Genomic DNA, 23535 nt, shown 5'->3' with positions numbered 1-23535 from the left:
TATCATCAGAGACATGTGGGGGACGATGATCAGGCCACTGCCTTGTTCACAGGGTGACCCCCTCCTCCAACCAAATACAGGTACCTGCGCCAACCACCCCTGCCCCGCTGAGACTGCGGGACTGAGCCTGTACTACACACTTGATGACCAGCTACCTGGACATTTGAGCCAAATTCATACAAGAAAAGTGAATGGACTCCTAGACTTATATACCTGATAACAGCTCTAGCCATCTGGAAACAGGACGTCAGAGCACCAAAGGCGAAAATAATCAAACTAGCTCACTCAAGTAACCAATTTGGGAATATCAAAACAAGATGAAGCAAGAAGCTACGACACAGCAAGCAAACATAAAATAAATTAATACAATAACTTATAGATGGCTAGGAGGCAACAGTCAATATTAACTAACATAAAGAAACAGACCATGATCGCCTCAAAAAGGTCTCAAAACAAAGAATCAAGGGATCATCTAGATGAAACTTCATTCCTTGAATTACCAGAGGCAGAATACAAAAGATTAACGTACAGAACCCTTCAAGACATCACCAAGGAAATGTGGCAATACTCAGAACAAGTCCAGGAATACACAAAAAAAGCAACTCAAGTAATTAAAAAGATTGTTCAGGAACATAATCAAAAAATTAATAACCCAGAAAAATCCATAGACAGAGAGCAATCAGAAATTCAGAAGATTAACAATAAAATTACACAAGTAGACAACTCAATATAAAGTCAGAGAAGCAGAATTGAGCAAGTTGAAGGTAGAATTTCTGAACTTGAAGATAAAGCACATGGCACCAATATCTTTGAAGAAAAATCAGACAAAAGAATTTTAAAAAATGAAGAAAACATAAGAATCATTTGGGGCTCTATCAAGAGAGATACCCTATGAGTGACCGGAGTACCAGAACAGGGAGGGATAACAAAAAATACAAAGAGAAATGTTGAAGATTTGTTGGCAGAAAACTTCCCTGATATCGTGAAAGATAAAAAGATACCTATCCAAGATGCTCATCAAACTCCACATAACGTAGATGTAAAAACAAAGTCACCAAGACATATTATAATCAAACTTGCCAAAACTAAAAATAGAGAATTTTAAGAGCAGCTAGGGATCGATGAAAAGTCACCTAAAAAGGGGGAGCCAATAAGAATAAGTTCAGACTACTTGGCAGAAACCATGTAGGCAAGAAGGCAACGGGATGACTTATTTAAAAAACTGAAGGAAAAAAATTGCCAGCAAAGAATCATTATGTCCACCAAAACTGTCTCTCAAATATGAAGGTGAAATTAGGACATTTCCAGACAAACAGAATTTTAGGGAATTCATAAAAACCAAACCAAAACTACAAGAAATACTAAAAGGAGTGCTTTGGTTAGAAAATCAATACTACCAGGTATCAACCCAAGACTAGAACACTGGGCAGAGCAATCAGAAGTCAACCGAAACAGGGAAATCAAAAAAATAAATCAAGATTAAAAAAAAAAGCTCAAAACAATGTAACAGCAATGTTATCACATAAAAGAAGACAACATTAAAACAATAAAGAGGAACTAAGAAATGTAGTCATAGATCTTCCATATGGAGAGGAAAATACGGCAATACAAAGAAATAAAATTTAGGTTTAAATTTAGAAATATAAGCGTAAATAATAACGAAGCCACAAGAGAGACAAACTATCCTACACATCAAAATAAAGTACAAGAAAAAAAGAGACTCAGCAGAAAAAAATCAAAAACAACGAATATGAGGAAAGGACAACATATAAAGAAAATCTATTCAGCACATAAAACTAAGTGGGAAAAGCAGCTGTCAACAACACATAAAAAAGGACATCAAAATGATAGCACTAAATTCAGACCTATCCATAATTAAGATGAATGTAAATGGACTAAACGCACCAATAAAGAGACAGGGAGTAGCAGAATGGATTAAAAAACATGATCTGTATATATGCTGCCTACAAGAGACACACCTTAGACTTAGACAATCAAAAAAGAGCAGGAGTGGCAATATTAACTTCTGGCAAAATAGACTTTAAAGTTAAATCCAACATAAAGCATGAGGAAGGGCACTATATAATGATTAAAGGGACAATACACCAAGAAGATATAACCATATTAAATATTTATGCACCCAATGATAGGGCTGCAAGATACATAAAACAGACTCTATCCACATTGAAAAGTGAGATACACAGCTCCGCAATCAGAGCAGGAGATTTCAGCACACCACTTTTCTATGAAGGACAGGACATCCAAAAAGAAGCTCAATAAAGACACGGAAGATCTAAATGCCACAAAAAATCAACTTGACCTCATAGACATATACAGAACACTACACCCAACAGTAATCAAGTATACTTTCCTCTCTAGTGCACATGGAACATTCTCTAGAATAGACCACGTATTAGGTCACAAAGCAAGCCTTTGCAGAATCCAAAACACTGAAATATTACAAAGCATCTTCTCTGACCGTAAGGCCATAAAAGTGGAAATCAATAACAAGAAAAGCAGGGATAAGAAATCAAACACTTGGAAACTGAACAATACCCTGCTCCAAAAAGACTGGATTATAGAAGAATGAAGGATGGAATAAAGAAATTCATAGAATCCAATGAGAATGAAAATAATTTGTATTAGACACTTTGGGACAAAGTGAAAGCAGTGGTCAGAGTTCAATTTATATCAATAAATACAAACAAAAAGAAGAAAGGGCCAAAATCAAAGAATTATCCTTACAACTTTAACAAACAGAAAGAAGGCAACAGAAGAAACCCTCAGGCACCAGAAGAAAACAAAGAATAAAAATTAGAGCAGAACTAAATGAAATAGAAAACAGAAAAACAATTGAAAGAATTAAGACCAAAAGCTGGTTCTTTGAAAAAATCAACAAAATTGATAAACCATTGGCCAAACCGACAAAAGAAAAACAGGAGAGGAAGCAAATAACCTGAATAAGAAAGGAGATGGGCGATATTACAATATACTATACAGGAACTAAAACAATCATACTTTTTTATCAGATTACTATGAAAAATTGTACTCTAACAAATTTGAAAACCTAGAAGAAATGCATGAATTCCTAGAAACATACTACCTACCTTAACTAACACAAACAGAGGTAGAACAACTAAACAGACTCATAACAAAAGAAGAGATTGAAAAGGTAATCAAAAAACTCCTAACAAAAAAAAGCCCTGGCCCAGAGGGCTTCACTGCAGAGTTCTACCAAACTTGCAGAGAGCAGTTAACGCCACTCCTACTAAAGGTATTTCAGAGAATAGAAAAGGACGGAATACTCCCAAACTTATTCTATGAAGCCAGCATATCCCTGATACAAAAACCAGGTAAAGACAACACAAAAAAGAAAATTACAGACTTAGATGCAAAAATCCTCAACAAAATTCTAGCCAATGGAATTCAATAACATATCAAAAAAATAATTTACCATGACCAAGTGGGATTCATACCAGGTATGCAGGGATGGTTCAACATTAGAAAAACAGTTAATGTAATCTAGGTTTGGGTTTATCATATACATAAAACAAAAAATAAGAATCACCTGATTTTATCAATTGATGCAGAAAAGGCATTTGACAAAGTTCAACACCCATTCGTGATGAAAACTCTCAGCAAAATAGGAATAGAAGGAAAATTCCTCAACATAATAGAGGGCATTTATACAAAGCCAACAGCCAACATCATCCTAAATGGAGAGAGCCTGAAAGCATTCCCAATGAGATCCGAACCAGAAAAGGATGCCCTTTGTCACTGCTCTTATTCAACATTGTGCTGGAGGTCCTACCAGAGCAATTAGGCTAGATAAAGAAATAAATGGCATCCAGATTGGCAAGGAAGAAGTAAAAGTATGTCTGTTTGCAGATGACATGGTCTTATACACAGAAAACCCTAAGGAATCCTCAAGAAAACTATGGAAACTAATAGAAGAGTTCAGCAGAGTATCGGGATATAAGATAAACATACAAAAATCAGTTATATTCCTCTACACCAACAAAAAGAACATCAAAGAGGAAATCACCAAAGCAATACCATCTACAGTAGCCCCCAAGAAGACAAAACACTTGGGAATCACTCTTACCAGAGATGTAAAAGGCTTATACAACGAAAACAACAAAACACTTCTGCAAGAAACCAAAAGAGAACTACATATGTGGAAAAACATACCTTGCTCATGGATGGGAAGACTTAACATTACACAAAAATGTCTATTCTACCAAAAGCGATCTATACATGTAATGCAATTCCGATCCATATTCCAACAACATCCTTTAATGAAATGGAGAAACAAATCACCAACTTCCTATGGAAGGGAAAGAGGCCCCGGATAAGTAAAGCATTACTGAAAAGAAGAACGAAATGGGAGCCCTTACCCTACCTCATTTTAGAAACTATCATACCGCCACAGTAGTCAAAACAGCCTGGTACTGGTACAACCACAGATACATAGACCAATGGAGCAGAATTGAGAATCCAGACATAAATCCACCCACATATGAGATGATATTTGACAAAGGCCCCAAAACAGTTAAAGGGGAAAAAACAGTCTTTTTAACAAATGGTGCTGGCATAACTGGATATCCATCTGCAAAAAAAAATGAAACAAGACCTGTACCTCACTCCATGCACAAAAGCTAACTTAAAATGGATCAAAGACCTAAATATAAAATCTAATACAATAAAGATGATGGAAGAAAAAATAGGGACAACATTAGGAGCCCTAATACATGGCATAAACAGTATACAAAACATTACTAACAATACACAAGAAAAACTAGATAACTGGGAGCTCCTAAAAAGCAAACACCTATGCTCATCCAAAGACTTCACCAGAAGAGTAAAAAGGTTACCTACAGATTGGGAAAAAGTTTTTAGCTATGACATTTCTGATCAGCACCTGATCTCTAAAATCTACATGATACTGCAAAAGCTCAACTACAAAAAGACAAATAACCCAATTAATAAATGGGCAAAAGATATGAACAGACACTTCACTAAGAAGACATTCAGGTAGCTAACCGATACATGAGGAAATGCTCAAGATCATTAGCAATTAGACAAACGCAAATCAAAACTACAAGGAGGTTTCATCTCACTCCAACAAGGTGCATTAATACAAAAAACACAAAACAATAAATGTTGGAAAGGCTGTAGAGAGGGTGGAACACTTATATACTGCTGATGGGAATGTAAAATGGTAGAACCACTTTGGAAATCGATTTGCTGCTTCCTTAAAAAACCAGAAATAGTACTACCATATGATCCAGCAATCCCACTCCTTGGAATATGTCCTAGAGAAATAAGAGCCTTTACACGAACAGATATATGCACACCCATGTTCACTGCAGCACTGTTTACAATAGCAAAAACATGGAAGCAACCAAGCTGCCCATCAACGGATGAATGGATAAATAAATTATGGTATATTCACACAATGGAATACTACGCTTCGATAAAGAACAGTGATGAATTTGTGAAACATTTCATAACGTGGAGGAATCTGGAAGGCACTCTGCTGTGTGAAGTCAGCTGCAAAGGGACAAATATTGTATATGACCACTATTATAAGAACTTAAGAAATAGTTTAAACAGAGAAGAAAATATTCGTTGATGGTTATGAGAGGGGGGAGGGAGGGGTTACGAAAGGGGGGAGGGAGGGAGTGAGTGAGAGAGGTACTCACTAATTAGGTAGTATATAAGAACTACTTTAGGTGACGGGAAAGACAACACAGGATATAGGCAAGGTCTGCACAACTAGACTAAACCAAAAGCAAAGAAGTTTCCTGAATAAACTGAATGCTTCGAAGGCCAGTGTAGCAAGGGCAGGGGTTTGGGGACCATGGTTTCAGGGGACACCTAAGTCAACTGGCATAATAAAATCTATTAAGAAAACATTCTGCATCCCACTTTGGAGAGTGATGTCTGGCAAGTGGCCATCTAAGATGCATCAATTGGTCTCAACCCACCTGGATCAAAGGAGAATGAAGACCACCAAGGACACAAGGTAATTACGAGTCCAAGAGACAGAAAGGGCCACATAAACCAGTGACTACAATCAACTCGACGGCACTGCATTTTTTTTTTTTTACATCAGCCTGAGACCAGAAGAAGATGGTGCCCGGCTACAACCGATGACTGCCCTGACAGGGAACACAACAGGGAACCCCTGAGGGAGCAGGAGAGCAGTGAGATGCCCCCAAAAAAACAACCAAACCCACTGCCATCAAGTCGATTCCAACTCACAGTGACCCTATAGGACAGAGTAGAACTGCCCCATAGTTTCCAAGGAGCGCCTGGTTTGAACTGCTGACCCCTTGGTTAGCAGCTGTAGCACTTAACCACTACGCCACCAGGGTTTCCCAGGGGGGTGCAGACCCCAAATTCTCGTAAAAAGACCAGACTTAATGGTCTGAGACTAGACGGACCCCAGTGGCCATGGCCCCCAGACCTTCTGTTGGCCCAGGACAGGAACCATTCCCAAAGCCAACTCTTCATACAGGAATTGTACCGGACACTGGGTCGGAGAGGGATGCTGGTGAGGAGTGAGCTTCTTGGATCAGGTGGACTCTTGAAACTATGTTGGCATCTCCTGCCTGGAGGGGATATGAGAGCGTAGAGGCGGTTAGAATTTGGCGAAATGGACACAAAAAGAGAGAGTGGATGGAGGGAGCGGGCTGTCTCATTAGGAGAGCAATTGGGAGTATGTGGCAAAGTGTACGTAAGTTTTTGTGTGAGAGACTGACTTGATTTGTAAACTTTCACTTAAAGCACAATAAAAATAAAAAAATGTGAGCACGTGGAAAGTAGCATACAACAAATGAGAAGTCCCCCCGGCTCAATATCTGTCCTACTTGGTGTCATAATTGAAAATCTTAAATGACATGCTAATATGATGTGCTGACTCCCTGGCCTGCAGAAACTGTCCGGAGGATAGATTCTTCCACGCCCGCCCTCCACCTCGGCATCATGGCTGAGGGACACAAAGCACCTACTGCCAGTCTCCCCCAGGCAGGCAGGTCCACTTAGGCATGCTGTGAGTTTAATGCTGTGCATGCCCCACTAGCACCACAGCATTACACATACTCAGGAGATGGAGAAAAATTCATCCCATAGTTATTTTATAACCCAACCTACATGACTCATTACATGGAGGTTTTTCCTGCTTGACCACCCGAGGAGAAGGTACTCAGACATCTCGGAACCTTGCCCTGGATTGCATCTCCCTAACTCAGCTGACATTTAGAAAAACCATTAGGCTTTTGGGGAGAGGGTGGCATGCAATGGTTTGTTCATGAAGCCCAAAGATGCTAGCAGGAGGTAGAACGGGGAGGACGATAGCTGCCAGGCTTGTCTGTGGGACTGCCTCCTCACAAGCAACATCACCATTGCAGTCTATAGAGTAATATGTAGAGGAGGGAAGTATCATTGTGGGTTAAGAAAATTTCCATGGAAGAGGTATCATTTCAAATGAGCCTTAATATTAGGTACCATTTGGGTAACTGGAGAGGTACATGATTTTCAAGCTAAGAAGTAGATACTCAAGGTTGTTGCTGTTGTTTGTTACCATCCAGTTGATTCTGCCTCATGGAAAGCCCATGTACAACAGCATAGAACTGCTTCACAGGATTTTCTTGGCTGTAATCTTTATAGAAGTAGATTATCAGGCCTTTTCTTCCGCAGTAGCACTGGGTGCGTTTGAACATATCCCTTCAGGTTAGCAGTCTGGAAAGCCAGTTGTGCCACCTATGGGCCTCCTTAGTCATGGTAACATTCATTAATGGTTTCTCAGTCATGATCACAAACCAATTCCAGTTCCCTAACTGAGAATCTGCCAATGCATTCATAGAATTAAGAAAAAAACTTTTTGGAAAGAGACTGTATTGGTATGTACAACAACTAGGATGAATCTCAAGAGACCTGTGCTGGATTCAAAAAGCCAGTCGCCATCACCGCTCTTATTCAACATGGTGCTAGAGGTCCTAGCCAGAGCAATTAGGCTAGACAAAGAAATAAAGGGCATCCGGAGTGGCAAAGAGGAAGTAAAATTATCTCTATTTGCAGATGACATAATCTTATACACAGAAAACCCTAAGGAATCCTCCAGAAAACTACTGAAACTAATAGAAGAGTTTCGCAGATTCTCAGGTTATAAGATAAACATACAAAAATCACTTGGATTACTCTACATCAACAAAAAAAACATTGAAGAGGAAATAACCAAATCAATACCATTCACAGTAGCCCCCAAGAAGATAAAATACTTAGGAATAAATCTTACCAAAGATGTAAAAGACCTATACAAATAAAACTACAAAGTACTACTACAAGAAACTAAAAAGGACATACTTAAGTGGAAAAACATACCTTGCTCATGGATAGGAAGACTTAACATAGTAAAAATGTCTATTCTACCAAAAGCCATCTATACATACAATGCACTTTCGATCCAAATTCCAATGTCATTTTTTAATGTGATGGAGAAACAAATCACCAACTTAATATGGAAGGGAAAGAAGCCCTGGATAAGTAAAGCATTACTGAAAAAGAAGAAGAAAGTGGGAGGCCTCACTCTACCTGATTTCAGAACCTATTATACAGCCACAGTAGTCAAAACAGCCTGGTACTGGTACAACAACAGGCACATAGACCAATGGAACAGAATTGAGAACCCAGATATAAATCCATCCACATATGAGCCGCTGATATTTGACAAAGGCCCACTGTTAGTTAATTGGGGAAAAGATAGCCTTTTTAACAAATGGTGCTGGCATAACTGGATATCCATTTGCAAAAAAATGAAACAGGACCCATACCTCACACCATGCACAAAAACTAACTCCAAGTGGATCAAAGACCTAAACATAAAGACTAAAACGATAAAGATCATGGAAGAAAAAATAGGGACAACGTTAGGAGCCCTAATACAAGGCACAAACAGAATACAAAACAATACCAAAAATGACGAAGAGAAACCAGATAACTGGGAGGTCCTAAAAATCAAACACCTATGCTCATCTAAAGACTTCACCAAAAGAGTAAAAAGACCACCTACAGACTGGGAAAGAATTTTCAGCTATGACATCTCCGACCAGCGCCTGATCTCTAAAATCTACATGATTCTGTCAAAACTCAACCACAAAAAGACAAACAACCCAATCAAGTGGGCAAAGGATATGAACACACACTTCACTAAAGAAGATATTCAGGCAGCTAATAGATACATGAGAAAATGCTCTCGATCATTAGCCATTAGAGAAATGCAAATTAAAACTACGATGAGATTCCATCTCACTCCAACATGGCTGGCATTAATCCAAAAAACACAAAATAATAAATGTTGGAGAGGCTGCGGAGACTGGAACTCTTATACACTGCTGGTGGGAATGTAAAATGGTACCATCACTTTGGAAATCTATCTGGCATTATCTTAAACAGTTAGAAATAGAACTACTGTACAACCCAGAAATGCCACTCCTCGGAATAGACCCTAGAGAAATAAGAGCCTTCGCACAAACAGATATATGCACACCCATGTTTACTGCAGTTCTGCTTACAATAGCAAAAAGCTGGACGCAACCAAGGTGTCCAAAAACGGATGAATGGTTAAATAAATTGTGGTATATTCACACAACGGAATACTACGCATCGATAAAGAACAGTGACGAATCTGTGAAACATTTCATAACATGGAGGAACCTGGAAGGCATTACGCTGAGCTAAATTAGTCAGAGGCAAAAGGACAAATATTGTATAAGACCACTATTATAAGATCTTGAGAAATAGTATAAACTGAGAAGAACACATACTTTTGTGGTTATGGGGGGGAGGGTGGGAGAGGGTTTTTTACTGATTAGTTAGTAGATAAGAACTGCTTTAGGTGAAGGAAAGGACAATACTCAATACATGGAAGGTCAGCTCAACTGGACTGGACCAAAAGCAAAGAAGTTTCCGGGATAAACTGAATGCTTCAAAGGTCAGCGGAGCAAGGGCGGGGGTTTGGGGACTATGGTTTAAGGGGACTTATAAGTCAATTGGCAAAATAATTCTATTATGAAAACATTCTGCATCCCACTTTGAAATGTGGCGTCTGAGGTCTTAAATGCTAACAAGCTGCCATCTAAGATGCATCAATTGGTCTCAATCCACCTGGATCAAAGGAGAATGAAGAACACCAAGGTCACACGACAACTAAGAGCCCAAGAGACAGAAAGGGCCACATGAACCAGAGACCTACATCATCCTGAGACCAGAAGAACGAGTTGGTGCTCGGCCACAACCGATGACTGCCCTGACAGGGAGCACAACAGAGAACCCCTGAGGGAGCAGGAGATCAGTGGGATGCAGACCCCAAATTCTCATTAAAAGACCAGACTTAATGGTCTGACTGAGACTAGAGGAATCCCGGCGGTCATGGTCCCCAAACCTTCTGTTGGCCCAGGACAGGAACCATTCCCGAAGACAACCCATCAGACATGAAAGGGACTGGACAGTGGGTAGGAGAGAGATGCTGATGAAGAGTGAGCTATTTGTATCAGGTGGACACTTGAGACTGTGTTGGCATCTCCTGTTTGGAGGGGGGAGGGGGGATAGAGAGAGTTGGAAGCTGGCAAAATTGTCACGAGAGACTGGAAGGGCTGACTCATTAGGGGGAGAGCAAGTGGGAGTACGGAGTAAGGTGTATATAAAATTATATGCGACAGTTTGACTTGATTTGTAAACGTTCACTTGAAGCTCAATAAAAGTTAATACAAAAAAAGCCAGTCCCCAAAGGTGATCACTTCCTTTATATAACATTGTTGAAATAAGAAAATTATAAAAATGGAGAACATACAATGGTTGCCAGCGCACAGGGGTGTATAGCAGGAGAAAGGTTAGTGTGGTTATAATGCAGTTCATCTCTACAAGGGATCTTTGTGGAGATGAACTGCTCTGTAACTTGACTGTGGCGTGTATACACGAACCTACACGTGATAAAGGTGTACAGAATAAAACACACGCACACACACAAATGACAACAAAGAAAACTGGGAAATCTGAATACGATTGGTGGATTGCACTGATGTCCATATCCTCGTTAGGATATCACACTACAGTTTGGTGAGACGTTACTTACCATTGAAGGAAACTGGGTTAATCGTGCATGAGATCACTGTATTATTTTTTACAACTGCATGTGAATCTACGATTTTCTCAAAATAAAAAGTTTAATTTTTTAAAAAAGGAAACTTCCCTGAGAATCTATTCAAAATTACATTCTTAAATCTTAGCAATTTTAAAAGTAGTTGTGCATCTAATTAGTTTTAATTTTGAATTTTAAAATTATTAAATAATTTCCTAGACTCTTAAAGATCTTTTATATGACTAGGGCAAACAAAAAATGTTGACTTCATCTGCTAAACCTCCACACAGCCTATTCACTGAAACTCTCTGCACAAAATTCACAATGATCATGCTGTTGAGCAGTACAAGCATTGTCTCTAGACACTAAAAAAACACACTGTAAGTTCTGATCACTAAAAATACTAACACTATAATCCCACAGAATTTCTCCTATGGAAAGTTACCAAAGTATATAATCAATCTGGCTTTGAAGACAAACTGGAGGATCTTTTATGTAGCACAATAATTCTGAGGTCAGGTACAGAAAAGTCAAAAATTCAAAAAACACTCCATGACTCCCTAACTTCGACATTTAGTTTCAAAAGACTATTTAACAAGCAGTAATATTCAAATGAGTTGCTATGAGTGGGAATCAACTGGATGGCAACAGGTATGCAAGTAATATTCAAACATTGATTAAATGAAGTCCAAAATTCCACTCAGATGCAGGCACTTTCTTCTGTACAAAAATACAACATGCAAAGTGATAACACGAAAATGACTAAGACTCCTCAGGAGCAAAAATATAATCAAATGCAAAGCATTATGTAATTGTTGGGTGGACAGTATGCCTCTATGACTCCCATCAGGTGCCTAAGCCGAGGCCTTGGGCCCAGAATATTCTTTGATAAACAGGCTGGAAATTGAGTCTCTCTCTCTCTCTCCCCCCAGACCCTTCTTCTTGTCAGAGAAGCCTTCTTCCCTGTTCTGAGCTCAAAGTAACTTTCTTTTTCTCTTGCCCGTGCATATGCACCACATGGCACCTGGCCAACCCCACCATCGACAGGACTACCACTGCAGCAAAGAATATGTCCCATGGAAAACTGACCCCTTGGTGTTTTTCTAACCTACAGTATTAATGATACAGGCTTACAAAATTAATCCTGTAGCTTGAGGAGGAGGGATGTTCTTTCTGGTTATAAACCTTGCTTACCAGATGGCTATGCTGTGAGCACTTGAACAAGAGACACCCCCTTGGTAAGATGATGGCCAGACCAGGTGCACCTAAACAAATGCCCCCTCTTCCCGTTTTCCCATGCATGTCAAGCACATACATGCCTCTGGTTTATGCTATATAAGCCCCAGGTTTCTTTGTCCCTGTGTTCTCTCACCCACGGTGCATCGAGGGGCATGTGTGGAAGTGACCAAACATCTCACACTTAGACATGAGCCTTCTGGAAGAAGCTCGCTCTTGATAAACCCTACTCCCTTTACTGTCATCCTGATCAATCTGTAAGCAATAAAGGCCCGTTACCATGTCGGTGAGTAGTGCCAGTTATTCGTTCTGATCCAAAGACCGCTATACTGTCTGATTTATTTCACTCAGTATTATCGCAGTAATAGTCTCATAAAATCAGAGGAGAGAGAGATTGCTTCTAGATGGTTCATGAAGGAAGAGGTAGTACATGAGTTAAAGCCTACTTATTTTTCAAAGCATTTAGGAGATGAAAAAATGAATTAAAAGGGGGAGAAGAAGCACCCCCCCCAAAAAAGAATATGAATAGTATTTTGGCAAAGGCAAGGTTTTTCAAAATACAGACTCTGGGCCAACTGCACAGAAATACCTGGGATACTGTTAAAAAGGCAGAGTCCAGAGCCCAATTCCAGAACTACTGAATCATTAACCAGAAAACAGAGTTGTTTAATTTTATATAATCAGAATCTCTGACAATGAAGGCTAGAATCTGGCACTTTATCAAGCTCTCAGGTGGTTGTTACCTGTACTGTGATAAAGTGAAGGGTACATGAATAGTAGCACTGTGAGGGAAGAAAGAAAATCGAAAACATGATAAAATCACAGATGGTTCCAAATGATACCTAACATCAATCTAAGTATTTCCAGAGATACAAAACATTTCGTTCCATTTGTAATGAACAGAAAATTCTCACTTATACTGAGGCAAAATTTACCACCTATATATTCCTCCTTTAGGACCTAGTTCCAATCTCAGCACCAATACAGAATAATCTAACCTTTTTTTAAAGAAGACAGATCATCAAATATTTGAATACAATCAACATGTCTTTCTTAGTCTTACACTTCTAAATGGAGACCCTGGTGGCACAGTGGTTAAGAGCTATGGCAGCTAACCAAAAAGTGAGCAGTTCGAGTCCACCAGGTGCTCCTTGGAAACCCTGTGGGGCAGTTCTACTCTGTCCTATAGGGTCGCTATGAGTCAGAAGTGACTCAATAGCAATGGGTTTTTGGTTTTGCCCTTCTACATAAATGCTTCCATTTTTTCAACCCTATGCCATTTTCTGGACCCTTTATCATCCTAATCATCCTCTTGTGGATCCCCTCAGTTTTTTTCTTAAAAGCTTGATTCTGTTATTGATATACTTACCTGTCCATCCTTTGCGTTATTCACAATTCTTCAAGTATGTAATCTAGCTCTTTTCTCAAGTCTTTGATTAAATGCTAGAGAGGACAGGATGGGAAGTAAGCCCTGAAAAGCACTAGAAACCTACTTGCAGGTCAACCTCAACTCATTCAACACCAGTTTGAGGGTAGGACTGCTTATCCAGCTACGAAGTACATTTAACTGTAATATCAAATGATGAAAGACAATTTAGGGTCAGACCACCTAATTTCAATTCCTACCTTGGCAACTTTCTACTGTATAACCCCAAGGAAGACACTGAAGCTCTCTCCTTTTGGCTTGCAGAAATCACAGTACAGATAAAAGTAAATTTTAGTGGAACAGAAGAAAACCAATAAAGGGAAAAAAAGGATCTCAAAGCATGAAATTATGCTTAAGGAAAAAAAATTTTTTTTTTTTTTTTTATGCTTAAGCTTCAACAAAGCTATGACATTAACCTTAAGGTTTTTCTCTGGCATGAAGAACAGAAGCAAGAATTATCTTATTCTGTATCTTTCAACTAGTTTTAAAATGGCAGAATGCTTTTACATTTTTTCAACTGTCAAATCATTTTTTAAACAAATTGTTAAGTAGAATCCTAATATATAAAATGGCAAAAGTGAAACTGCTCTAACTAAAATTAGTTTGAGAGGCTCTGACTCCATAAACTCTATATACCCCTAACCCTTGCAAAGGAACCATAAGGTTCAGTGAGACACAGACTGAAAACCACTGGTCTAATAACATAAGGTAGATCTCCCAATAGCCAACAAGTCTATTCCCTGAATGTGTAAAGAAAACGTTGCTGCTTTGTTTTGCGCTATTTGGTAAAGAGTGTTTTTAAAATGATGTTGGTTCATATTTCATTGTATTAAATTTTACGCCATGTTTCCGTAAGATAGTGAAGTTATACTAGTTGCTGTTTTAACTACAAAAGATCATCTCAATTGGTTTCTGAGTCCCTTCCAGTCCTGAGATCCACGATTCCCACTTACATAGTAACTTTATAACTCTGCATTCTTTACAATTTCTCTTTCATCATATCTCAGTCTAAAGTTAAGAGAATCATGCTGAGAAGGATTAAGGGCTCAATACGAATGAACGCTGAGACTAATGGATGCCACACTGAGGAGAAGAGGCCATGTACTTGTGATTCTTGACATAAGGTGGTATTTTTCAAAATTCTTTTGACCATGACATACAATAAAAAGTACATTTTACACAGTGCAGTAATGAATCACCTTACAAAAAAAAAAAAAAAAAAACAATTTGACCTTGGAATTTCCTGAGTAACTGAGGTAACTTTATTATATAAAACTTCCAGACCACACCTGAGGATTAGTGCTAATAAATGAGGCCTTTCCAGACCAGAAAGACCACCTAGTATCCAGATATCAACCCAGGAGGCATGATTTAAACTATCATAAATATGCAATGAGGTCTTAATCATGGTTACCTGGTAAAGCCATTAAAGGCTCTGAACACTGAGGCTCCAAGAGATTCCTAGTCAGTAAAGAGAGGATGGTACACTCTCTCTAGGATGTGGAAGCTCGGCACTGGGAATCCTTCCAGACCTCACCCATACATCTCTCTTTCTTATGATGATTCTAAATTATATCCTTTTGATATAATAAATCTGTAACTGTAAGCTTAGTAATTTCTCTGAGTTCAGTCAGGGAATTATCGAACCCAAAGGATTAGTGGGAGCCAGCATGTGAAAGCAACGGAGGCCAGGGGAGGCCCTCAAGCTTGCAGCTGGCATGCTGAAAGGGTAGCAGGGAAAATCCCGAACTTGCGGCCAGTAAAGGTATCGTGAAAGAGCCCTGGTGGTGCAATGGTTAAGCACTCAGCTGATAACCAAAAGGTGGGCAATTCAAACCCACCAGTGGTTCCACAGGAGAAAAGTCCTGGTGATCTACTCCTACAAATATTAGGTTAGGAAACTCTACAGGGTTGTTCTACTCTGTCCCATAGGGTCACTGTGAATACCCATCAATTTGATGGCACACAACAGCAACGATGGTGTTGTGTGGACTCCTGAGCATGCAGTTGGTGTGTGCCTACTTGGCAGTCTGAAGGACAATGTCTTTTCAGCTTCGGAGCTCTGACCTAGCTCTGAATGGCTAGGGGCAAAAAGGGGATCCCACACTGGCAGCTGGTATCAGAGATGACGGAAAAGTAGGGAAATGGGCACCTGATTAACCTCCACATTCTGGGGATTGGATTTATGTTGATTCCTATCCACGAATATGCCATTACCAGAAACTGAAACAAAAGCTTCTTAACCAAATTATTTTCTACCTTATTCTTTTCTAATTCATTTTCCTGTAGGTTAGTCAAGATCCCTTTAAATGATTTTTCAACCTATTGGTCGACTTGCAGTTTGAAAACCACTGGTCTGGACCAGCGGTTGGCCAACTTTTTCTGTAACGGGCCAGAGAATAAATATTTAGGCTTTGTGGGCCACACACAGGCTATGCTGTAATCACTCAACTCTGCCACAGTAACGTGAAAGCAGCCACGGACAATATGTAACCATATAAGCACGGCTGTGTTCCGGTAACATTTTATTTACAAAAACAGGTGGTGGGCTGGGTTTGGCCTGTGGGCGGGCACTGGTCTACACTATAGCATATGAGCTACTAACAAGCAGTTAAGGTAGTAATGTCTGCACATTACTGACAAAACACCTAGAATACTCAGAGGTTTAAGTAAAATGGCCAGCTATTAAGTGGTAGAAAGGCATACTGCCTCCTGGTAGCATCCTTTTCTCTCTATATACTACCCTAAAACATGAGAGATGCACTGTTAATGAGTTTTAGCTTAATAATATTCAACGTGACATACTATACTACTTCAAATTATACTCACCTTCATTTACTCATTTTGTCAACAAATACTAGTATACCTACTTGTGTAAACTACAACAAGAAGAATTTATATAATTAACAATTGTAGCAGAGGGGATTAATCAGGTTAAAAAAAAAGAGAGACAATGAACTTGTGGAAAAAATTAAGTTACTAAAAATCTGAAAACATCTACATTTTGGAAAGCAATTTTTTTCAAACTCCATAGCAAACAACAAACGACACATCACCAGCTCTATTCCAAAAAAGAAATAATCCCTCCACCCCAAAAATCATCTTAGTGCTCCTATTGTTCTTACACTCATTTTATAGTTTGCATATACTGTATCCATTCTGAATCATGTTTTTTATTACTTTGCCTTAACTTTGATTTGGAGTTATCTATAATTTTCTTTCCATTCAATCCCCAGATTAATTAAGAGGTGACTTTATAAAGAAAACTTACCTTTCAGCTTGAAGTTTAGTGGTTTTTACTATTAAATCCTGAGTCTGTTCCTTTGCGGCCTAAAATTACAAGAAAATCTAACGTTAAAAAACCAACCAAACCCACTGCCAAAGAGTCAATTCCAACTCATGGCAACCCCATGAGTTTCAGAGTAGAACTGCACTCCATAGGATTTTCAATAGCTGTGATCTTTTGGTAGTAAAACACCAGGCCTTTCTTCTCAGGTGCCCCGGGTGAATTAAAACCATCAACCTTTCAGTTAGTGCACAACGTTTAATAAGAGAAACTCACTAAATTTGCAATACAAGGAAAAAAAAGATATTATGGATGAGTACCAGGATGTTAACTAAGGGACTTAATAGTTCATGGTGCTTTTTAGTGAAATAGCAGCACTGAGAGAGCAGGTTAAGGATGAAGAACATGGCTTCAGTTATGGACACGCTGGACTGAGACACTATGAGTCATCTAAATAGGGCTGTAAATTAAGTCACTGGTATGGGGCTCAATAGAAATGTCTGAGATGGAGATAAAAATTTGACAGTTGGAATACATAAACTATCCAGGGTATAAGGTTTTAGTGATGACTAGAGACAGCCCCATCTAAAGGATACAGTTCTGATAACATCTGTGACTAAAACTTTCATTGATGACCAAGTTTCATATTAAGCAACCCTTCCTCCCCTCAGCCAGTGATAATTAGAAAAAGACAAGTGAATAAAAAGGCATTCTATCCAGAGATTAGCCAACCAGTTATGAAATTGATTAAAACAAATGAGAAGTGCAGCCAATCAGAGTCTCCCTCAAGAACCTGAACTGGGAATACTACAAAAATAAGACAGCTAGCAGTGAGTAGAAGCTGAGTGGTCATGAGGCAGGTAGAGGGAGGACATAGTGTCCATGCCTTGCAGGGACCCTGAGTGAGCCAGGATTATGCCGAAGTGCAAGTCACTATTTAGCAGAAACTATAAAGCAGACAAAAACACATAAAGTGGAGGATCAGTCAGTCTGTTAACTAAACACATGAAGACACTCGGTCATTTGAATTCTGGAACACTGGAATGAAGAGCCAAGCTTTTGCTGCTGAGGTTTCTAGGACTACCTTAGCTCTAGAAAGACCCTCCAGTTCTAGGTTCTTAGAGGTCTAATCCTCTACAAGCCCTGTCCTCAGATTTTCAGTGAAATTCTGTCTTACTGTTTATGCATCCTGCCAGTAACAGGGTCTCCAGTCCCACCCTTTGACGTTACCTTGAATCTGTGTTCCTTACAACCACATATCAGCCTAGCAAATCAAAAAGATTTTTTAAAAGAATAGATTTGAACTTAAATAACACAGCAGATTACTAACTTTTCAGGAATGGAACAGAGCATGATGGCTCCTGAGGGACTCTTCTAGAATCACTAGGCTTTAAATCCAGTAACTTCTGCAAATGCTTATCTTTACTAACGTCTTTTTGTTTTAAAGATCCGCTTCCACCTTTATTCCCCTCTTGAACAATTTCCTCAAATACAGTATCTCCCCAATTCTCAGAAATGTTTAATATTTTTGAAAAAAGAATGCTTCACAGGATCAATATCAAAAAATGCTTACTAGCTTCTTTTTAGCCCCAGTCCTTATCGAATTGAGGGTATACCTTACAATCAATACCATTTATGAATCAATGAACTATATCACACTTCAGTATACAGTATAATGAATTTTTACAACCATTTTTGCACATAACCCCTGACTCTTCATTTTTAAATTGTGGTACTAACTCCAAAATAAAGTTTAATAATATTAGTTAAGATTATTATCCTAAAACAACTTTCAGCTCATTTATTTTAAATGTTACAGTTATTACTTATAATAATAATAAATGTATGCCTCTAAATGTAATTTATCCAAGCAAAATGTAGTTTCTCATAGCCAAAGAGAGAAGCAATAGCAAACATAAAATTACTGCTTAAACTTCTAGATGTATTATGTAATAATAAAAATTCCTAAAATGTACCATATTAAAAGTACTTTAGATTAACTAATTAATCCTACAATAAAATTGGGGAGCTTCGGTGGGGGGCTCCAAGAACTACGTCTGTTGATGAATGAATTAAAATCATTACTCTAGAAGTGACAGTACAAGTACTATTAAGATTCTAAAAACACTATCAAAATAAATTAATTTCAGGCAAAATAGGAAGGGATGAACAAAACTTTCAAAATCACAAAATCTGATTGAATACCAACAGTTGAGTAGTATGAAAGTTTTTAAATATTCAACTAAAAAGTTATAAAGGAATGTTGGAGACCTGGTGGCACACAGTGGCTAAGAGCTCAGTCTGCTAACAAAAAGGTCAGCAGTTCAAATCCACCAGGTGCTCCTTAGAAACCCTATGGGGCAGTCCTACTCTGTCCTATAGGGTCGCTGAGAGTCAGAATCCACTCAACGATATCGGGTTTGAATTTTTGGTTTAAGGGAATCTTACAAGTGATAAAAATGACCTGTATCTTCATTGTGGTGGTTGTTTCATAGTTGATAAAATTGTCCAAGCTCACCAATTTGTATACTCTAAATGGATGCAGCTTATTACTATACATAAGACATTCTTCAATAAAGTTGATATTAAAAAAAAGAGAGAGAAAAAAAGATCCCTGTCACTTCAGGATAAAAACTGGGACTGGGGGGCACAAAGAAAATACAAAAGACTAAACAGAAGACGTCACTTAGGTTGTGATTCGAAATAAGTATAAACTGTTTTGAAAATAGCAGGGAGGTAAAAATATTTTGATCTTTTTATACTTAAAACAGCTATGGGAAAAAGAAATAAAAATATAATTATGGGTACGAATCAGAAACTAAAAGGGACAACCACTAGAAACCTAAAATTTTATATATTTTCCCAGAATTTTTTAGGCTAAGCATGAATCAGAATTAAGCTGAGTCTTTCTCAGGCATAGCTTTAGCCTGAGTTTATTCCTAAGACTCTCTTCTAAGGAATTCACTCCTGCTGGACTTTTGGAACATTATAGGATTGAAAGTTTTATCTAAATTCTACACAGCACTATACTGGCTAGACCAAAATACAAAGGCTTCTGGAGTTAACTGAACAACACAGGTAGTCCTTGACTTTTGACAAGGTTCCATTTGGACAAATCCATATTGTGAATCTGTTCTGAGGTAAGTTGAATACTTTTTTTTTTTTTTTTTAGTTTTCATAATTATTGCCTTTTATTATTGGTAGCTTTATAAATCCGATCTCTGAACATTTGCAAGTGAACACCTGAGAACAGTAACATCAGCAAATTGTGTGCTGCAACACTGTACAGTACATTCCACTAAGGACACGAGGTACGAGAGACAGAGACAGTCCTAAATGCGGTTCGTCATAACTCTTATACATCACAAGTCGGGGAACAGACAATCACCCAAAGAGAAACAGACATTTACAGTTAAAAAAGAAAATAATAACATTTACACTGAAACTTGCTACAGGGCATGATATACTATATACCCATACATTGTGTAGACGTAATTAACAATTTTTGAGAGTTTGCCAGACGCTATGCTAAAATCTAACCATTCTATAGTACCTGTAGGCGACTTGTCATATCTTGACAACAGCTATTCATTGCTTCGACATCTTCATTTATGCTTTCAAGTTCCTGAAAAGGAGAAAAATAACATTAAATATTATACAGATTGTTAAAGGAATTTCTCTTCTCCTTATTTTTAGTCCTCATTTTGGTCCCATGAAGTTTTTTTGTCATGTCTTGACAAGAGATCCCACATTTAAGACTGAAATTGATTAAGAAGAATGGTGCTATCTAATGTTAGAAAAGATGTGAAGACACCAATACATTATTTGTTAGGGATGTGACAATAGGAAAGTGGCAAACAGTTTAAAAATATGAACACCTCTTTATTCAGGTATTCTAATGCTGAGAATTTATTTCAAAGAATTAGTCATTAAATGTACAATACACATATGTGGATGAAAAACAGAGTTACCCATAATAAATACATGAAAGAGCATAAATAACATATTTCCACTTTTTAGAAAAAATATGTATTATTTATGTACAGAAAATGGAGGGAAGGCTATACAGTAAAATATTGACAGTAGCTATTTCTGGGTGATAGGATCATAAGTAATTGTGTTTTCTATTTCTAACCTTTTTTATTAGTGAAAAATCTTGTTTTTGCCCCAATTAAAAAAAAAAAAAAAAAAAAAACGTGTAGGCTGTGAAATCCAACTGGTATACAACTTCTTTAAAACTTACAATGGAAAATTTTCAAAAATCTCCAAATTTGAGTTGAAGGCCTGTGTACCCATCACCCACCTTCAACAATTACCAAAACTCATTACCACTCTTATTTCATCTGTCTCCCTACCCACTTTCTCTCACCCCATCCACTTTGTCCCTCCCCTACAAACTGAATTATTTTGAAGCAATTCTAGATATACCATTTCATTCATAAACATAGCATTATTTACTTTTAAGAGGATTCTTCAAAAATGTTTTTACAACTAAACATTTAACATTAATCCCTTAGTATCAAATTATCTAGTCAGTTTTCAAATTTCCTCAATTGTCTCAACATTTTTCATAATTTACTAAATCAGAAGCCAAAGATTATATTCATAAATAGCAACTGGTTGATATATCTCTTATTTATTTTCTCAATATGCAGATGCTCACTCCTCCCTGCTTCTTTTTCTTTTTCTATTTGTTGAAGAAACCAGTTCATTTGCCTGTGGGGTTCCCAACATTCCACATTTTCCTTTGCATCCTTGTGGCATTAAAATGCCATATTTTAAGCAAATAATGTGCACCTTCTATGTTTGTTTGCCAACTGCACCCTCCCCCTGCGAGCTTATTTTAATAGACGCACTATGCTGATTTTTTTACAAAAACATGAAAAAAATTAGCACAGTGGCACTTATGAAAATACCCCTTGGGGGCAGGGCACGGTTAATAAATGCGTGAGTCTTTCCTTTTATTTATCAGTTTTCGAAATAATCATTTGGCTTCCTTATATAACCTGATTGCTGTCGAGTCCACGTTGGCTCATAGCGACCCTACAGGACAGAGTAAAACTGCCCATGGGTCTCCAAGGCTGTAAATGTTTACGGAAGCAGACTGCTACATCTTTCTCCCGTGGGGCAGCCGGTAGGTTTAAACAGCAGACCTTTCAGTTAGCAGCCAATTGCTTAACCACTGTACCACCAGGGCTCCTTCAGTCCCCTTATATCTACCAAAAATAATTAAATTCTGTTTGGTTTTTAGCATCATTGTGAACTCATGGACTTAAAAATGTTTGCTGTATTTCAGTCCACTGTAAGTTATTCTTATTGCTGCTCAAATCATTCTTTTACCAGCAGACGCCTCTCAAGTATGCTCCGGAGTTCTTTTCACTTTTACCCAATAGTGTTAGACAGCTTCCTTGCTTTAGGGTGGTGGTGATAAGATAGGTCGTTCCCGTGGGAATAGTGTCAAGAGGCCACAACCCAAATGAGTTCATCACTACTCTGCCCTCCTTTTTTTTTTTCCAATGAGTACTACCAACCTTCTTTTCAAATGTCCAGATTATTAGCCTTCACTCAGTGAAATCCTACCAAACTGTTAAAAATAGTCTATTTTTACTTATTAAGTACTCAATGAAACCATGTATAACACCTTCGCACCTCTCATATGGAAACCTGTTAATACTATATAATAAATAAAATATATTTCACCCTAAGGTGAGTAAACTGCTAACTCAAGTATGATGACTCATTATTTATGCATTAAAGTAACTGATCCTAATTAATCCGAAAATTTCCTAATTTAGGATGCAGTAACTTAATCCTAATTAATCTCCAATTAAGATGCTGTTATTCAAGGGGAGGTTTATTGAGTCAAGATGTTTCTATTGAAAAACCACTCAGAGAAAACATATTTATTAAAAAAGCTAAAATTCCTAAGACAATCGCCTAGAACAACTGTGACAAATTTCTAAGAACCAGCATCAGTGAAGGTCACAGAACCAGACTAATCCAAACAAACATCTAGGTGCAGCAGAGATAAGTGGTTAAATTTCCCATTTGAACATGGTACATGAATAGCAAACATATTCTACCTAATTCATAAAAATAATACTTAACACAGTGACAGGCACAGTAAGTTTCCAATAAAAGCTCAATGAACAGAATTAACATACCTCTTTCACTTCCTTGAAAATGCTTACAAACTCTTCATTGATGGCTAAACTTCTGCGTTCAATATCTCCACGTAAATTTCTTCGAGTTCGTAAACTATTCTCAATAAAAAAGGTTGAAAGTGCCTTGAGAGCTTCCAGCATCTCCTAAACAGTAATAAAAGAAATCGGCTTATCTCTAGAAAATTGTTGAGACCAATTTTCAAATGTTTTCCTAATCTCAAGCCAAAATCAAATGAAAGAATTTTCAGATAATTCATTTCTATTAAACCATCCAGAAAAT

At 38.0% G+C, this 23535-nt stretch overlaps 1 protein-coding gene across 6 annotated transcripts in view; it reads right to left on the bottom strand.

The window, feature by feature from the left end:
• Nucleotides 1-23535, bottom strand: part of COG6 (component of oligomeric golgi complex 6) — a 164840-nt gene that overhangs the window by 127704 nt on the left and 13601 nt on the right. For all 6 annotated transcript variants that reach the window (XR_007513179.1, XM_049853371.1, XM_049853375.1 and 3 more), the window contains 3 exons: nt 23256-23399; nt 20645-20716; nt 17077-17135 (listed from right to left, as the gene is read on the bottom strand). Coding sequence is in view for 5 of the 6 variants with exons in the window: in XM_049853371.1 (XP_049709328.1) it covers nt 17077-17135; nt 20645-20716; nt 23256-23399 (275 nt within the window). In the remaining variant the exon portion in view is untranslated. The remainder of the gene's footprint in view (nt 1-17076; nt 17136-20644; nt 20717-23255; nt 23400-23535) is intronic.

This window comes from Elephas maximus, chromosome 14, assembly GCF_024166365.1.
Source record: "Elephas maximus indicus isolate mEleMax1 chromosome 14, mEleMax1 primary haplotype, whole genome shotgun sequence".
Taxonomy (NCBI): Eukaryota; Metazoa; Chordata; class Mammalia; order Proboscidea; family Elephantidae; genus Elephas; species Elephas maximus.
The sequence above is the reverse complement of the archived record's forward strand: the minus strand, read 5'-3'. Positions and strand labels throughout refer to the sequence as shown.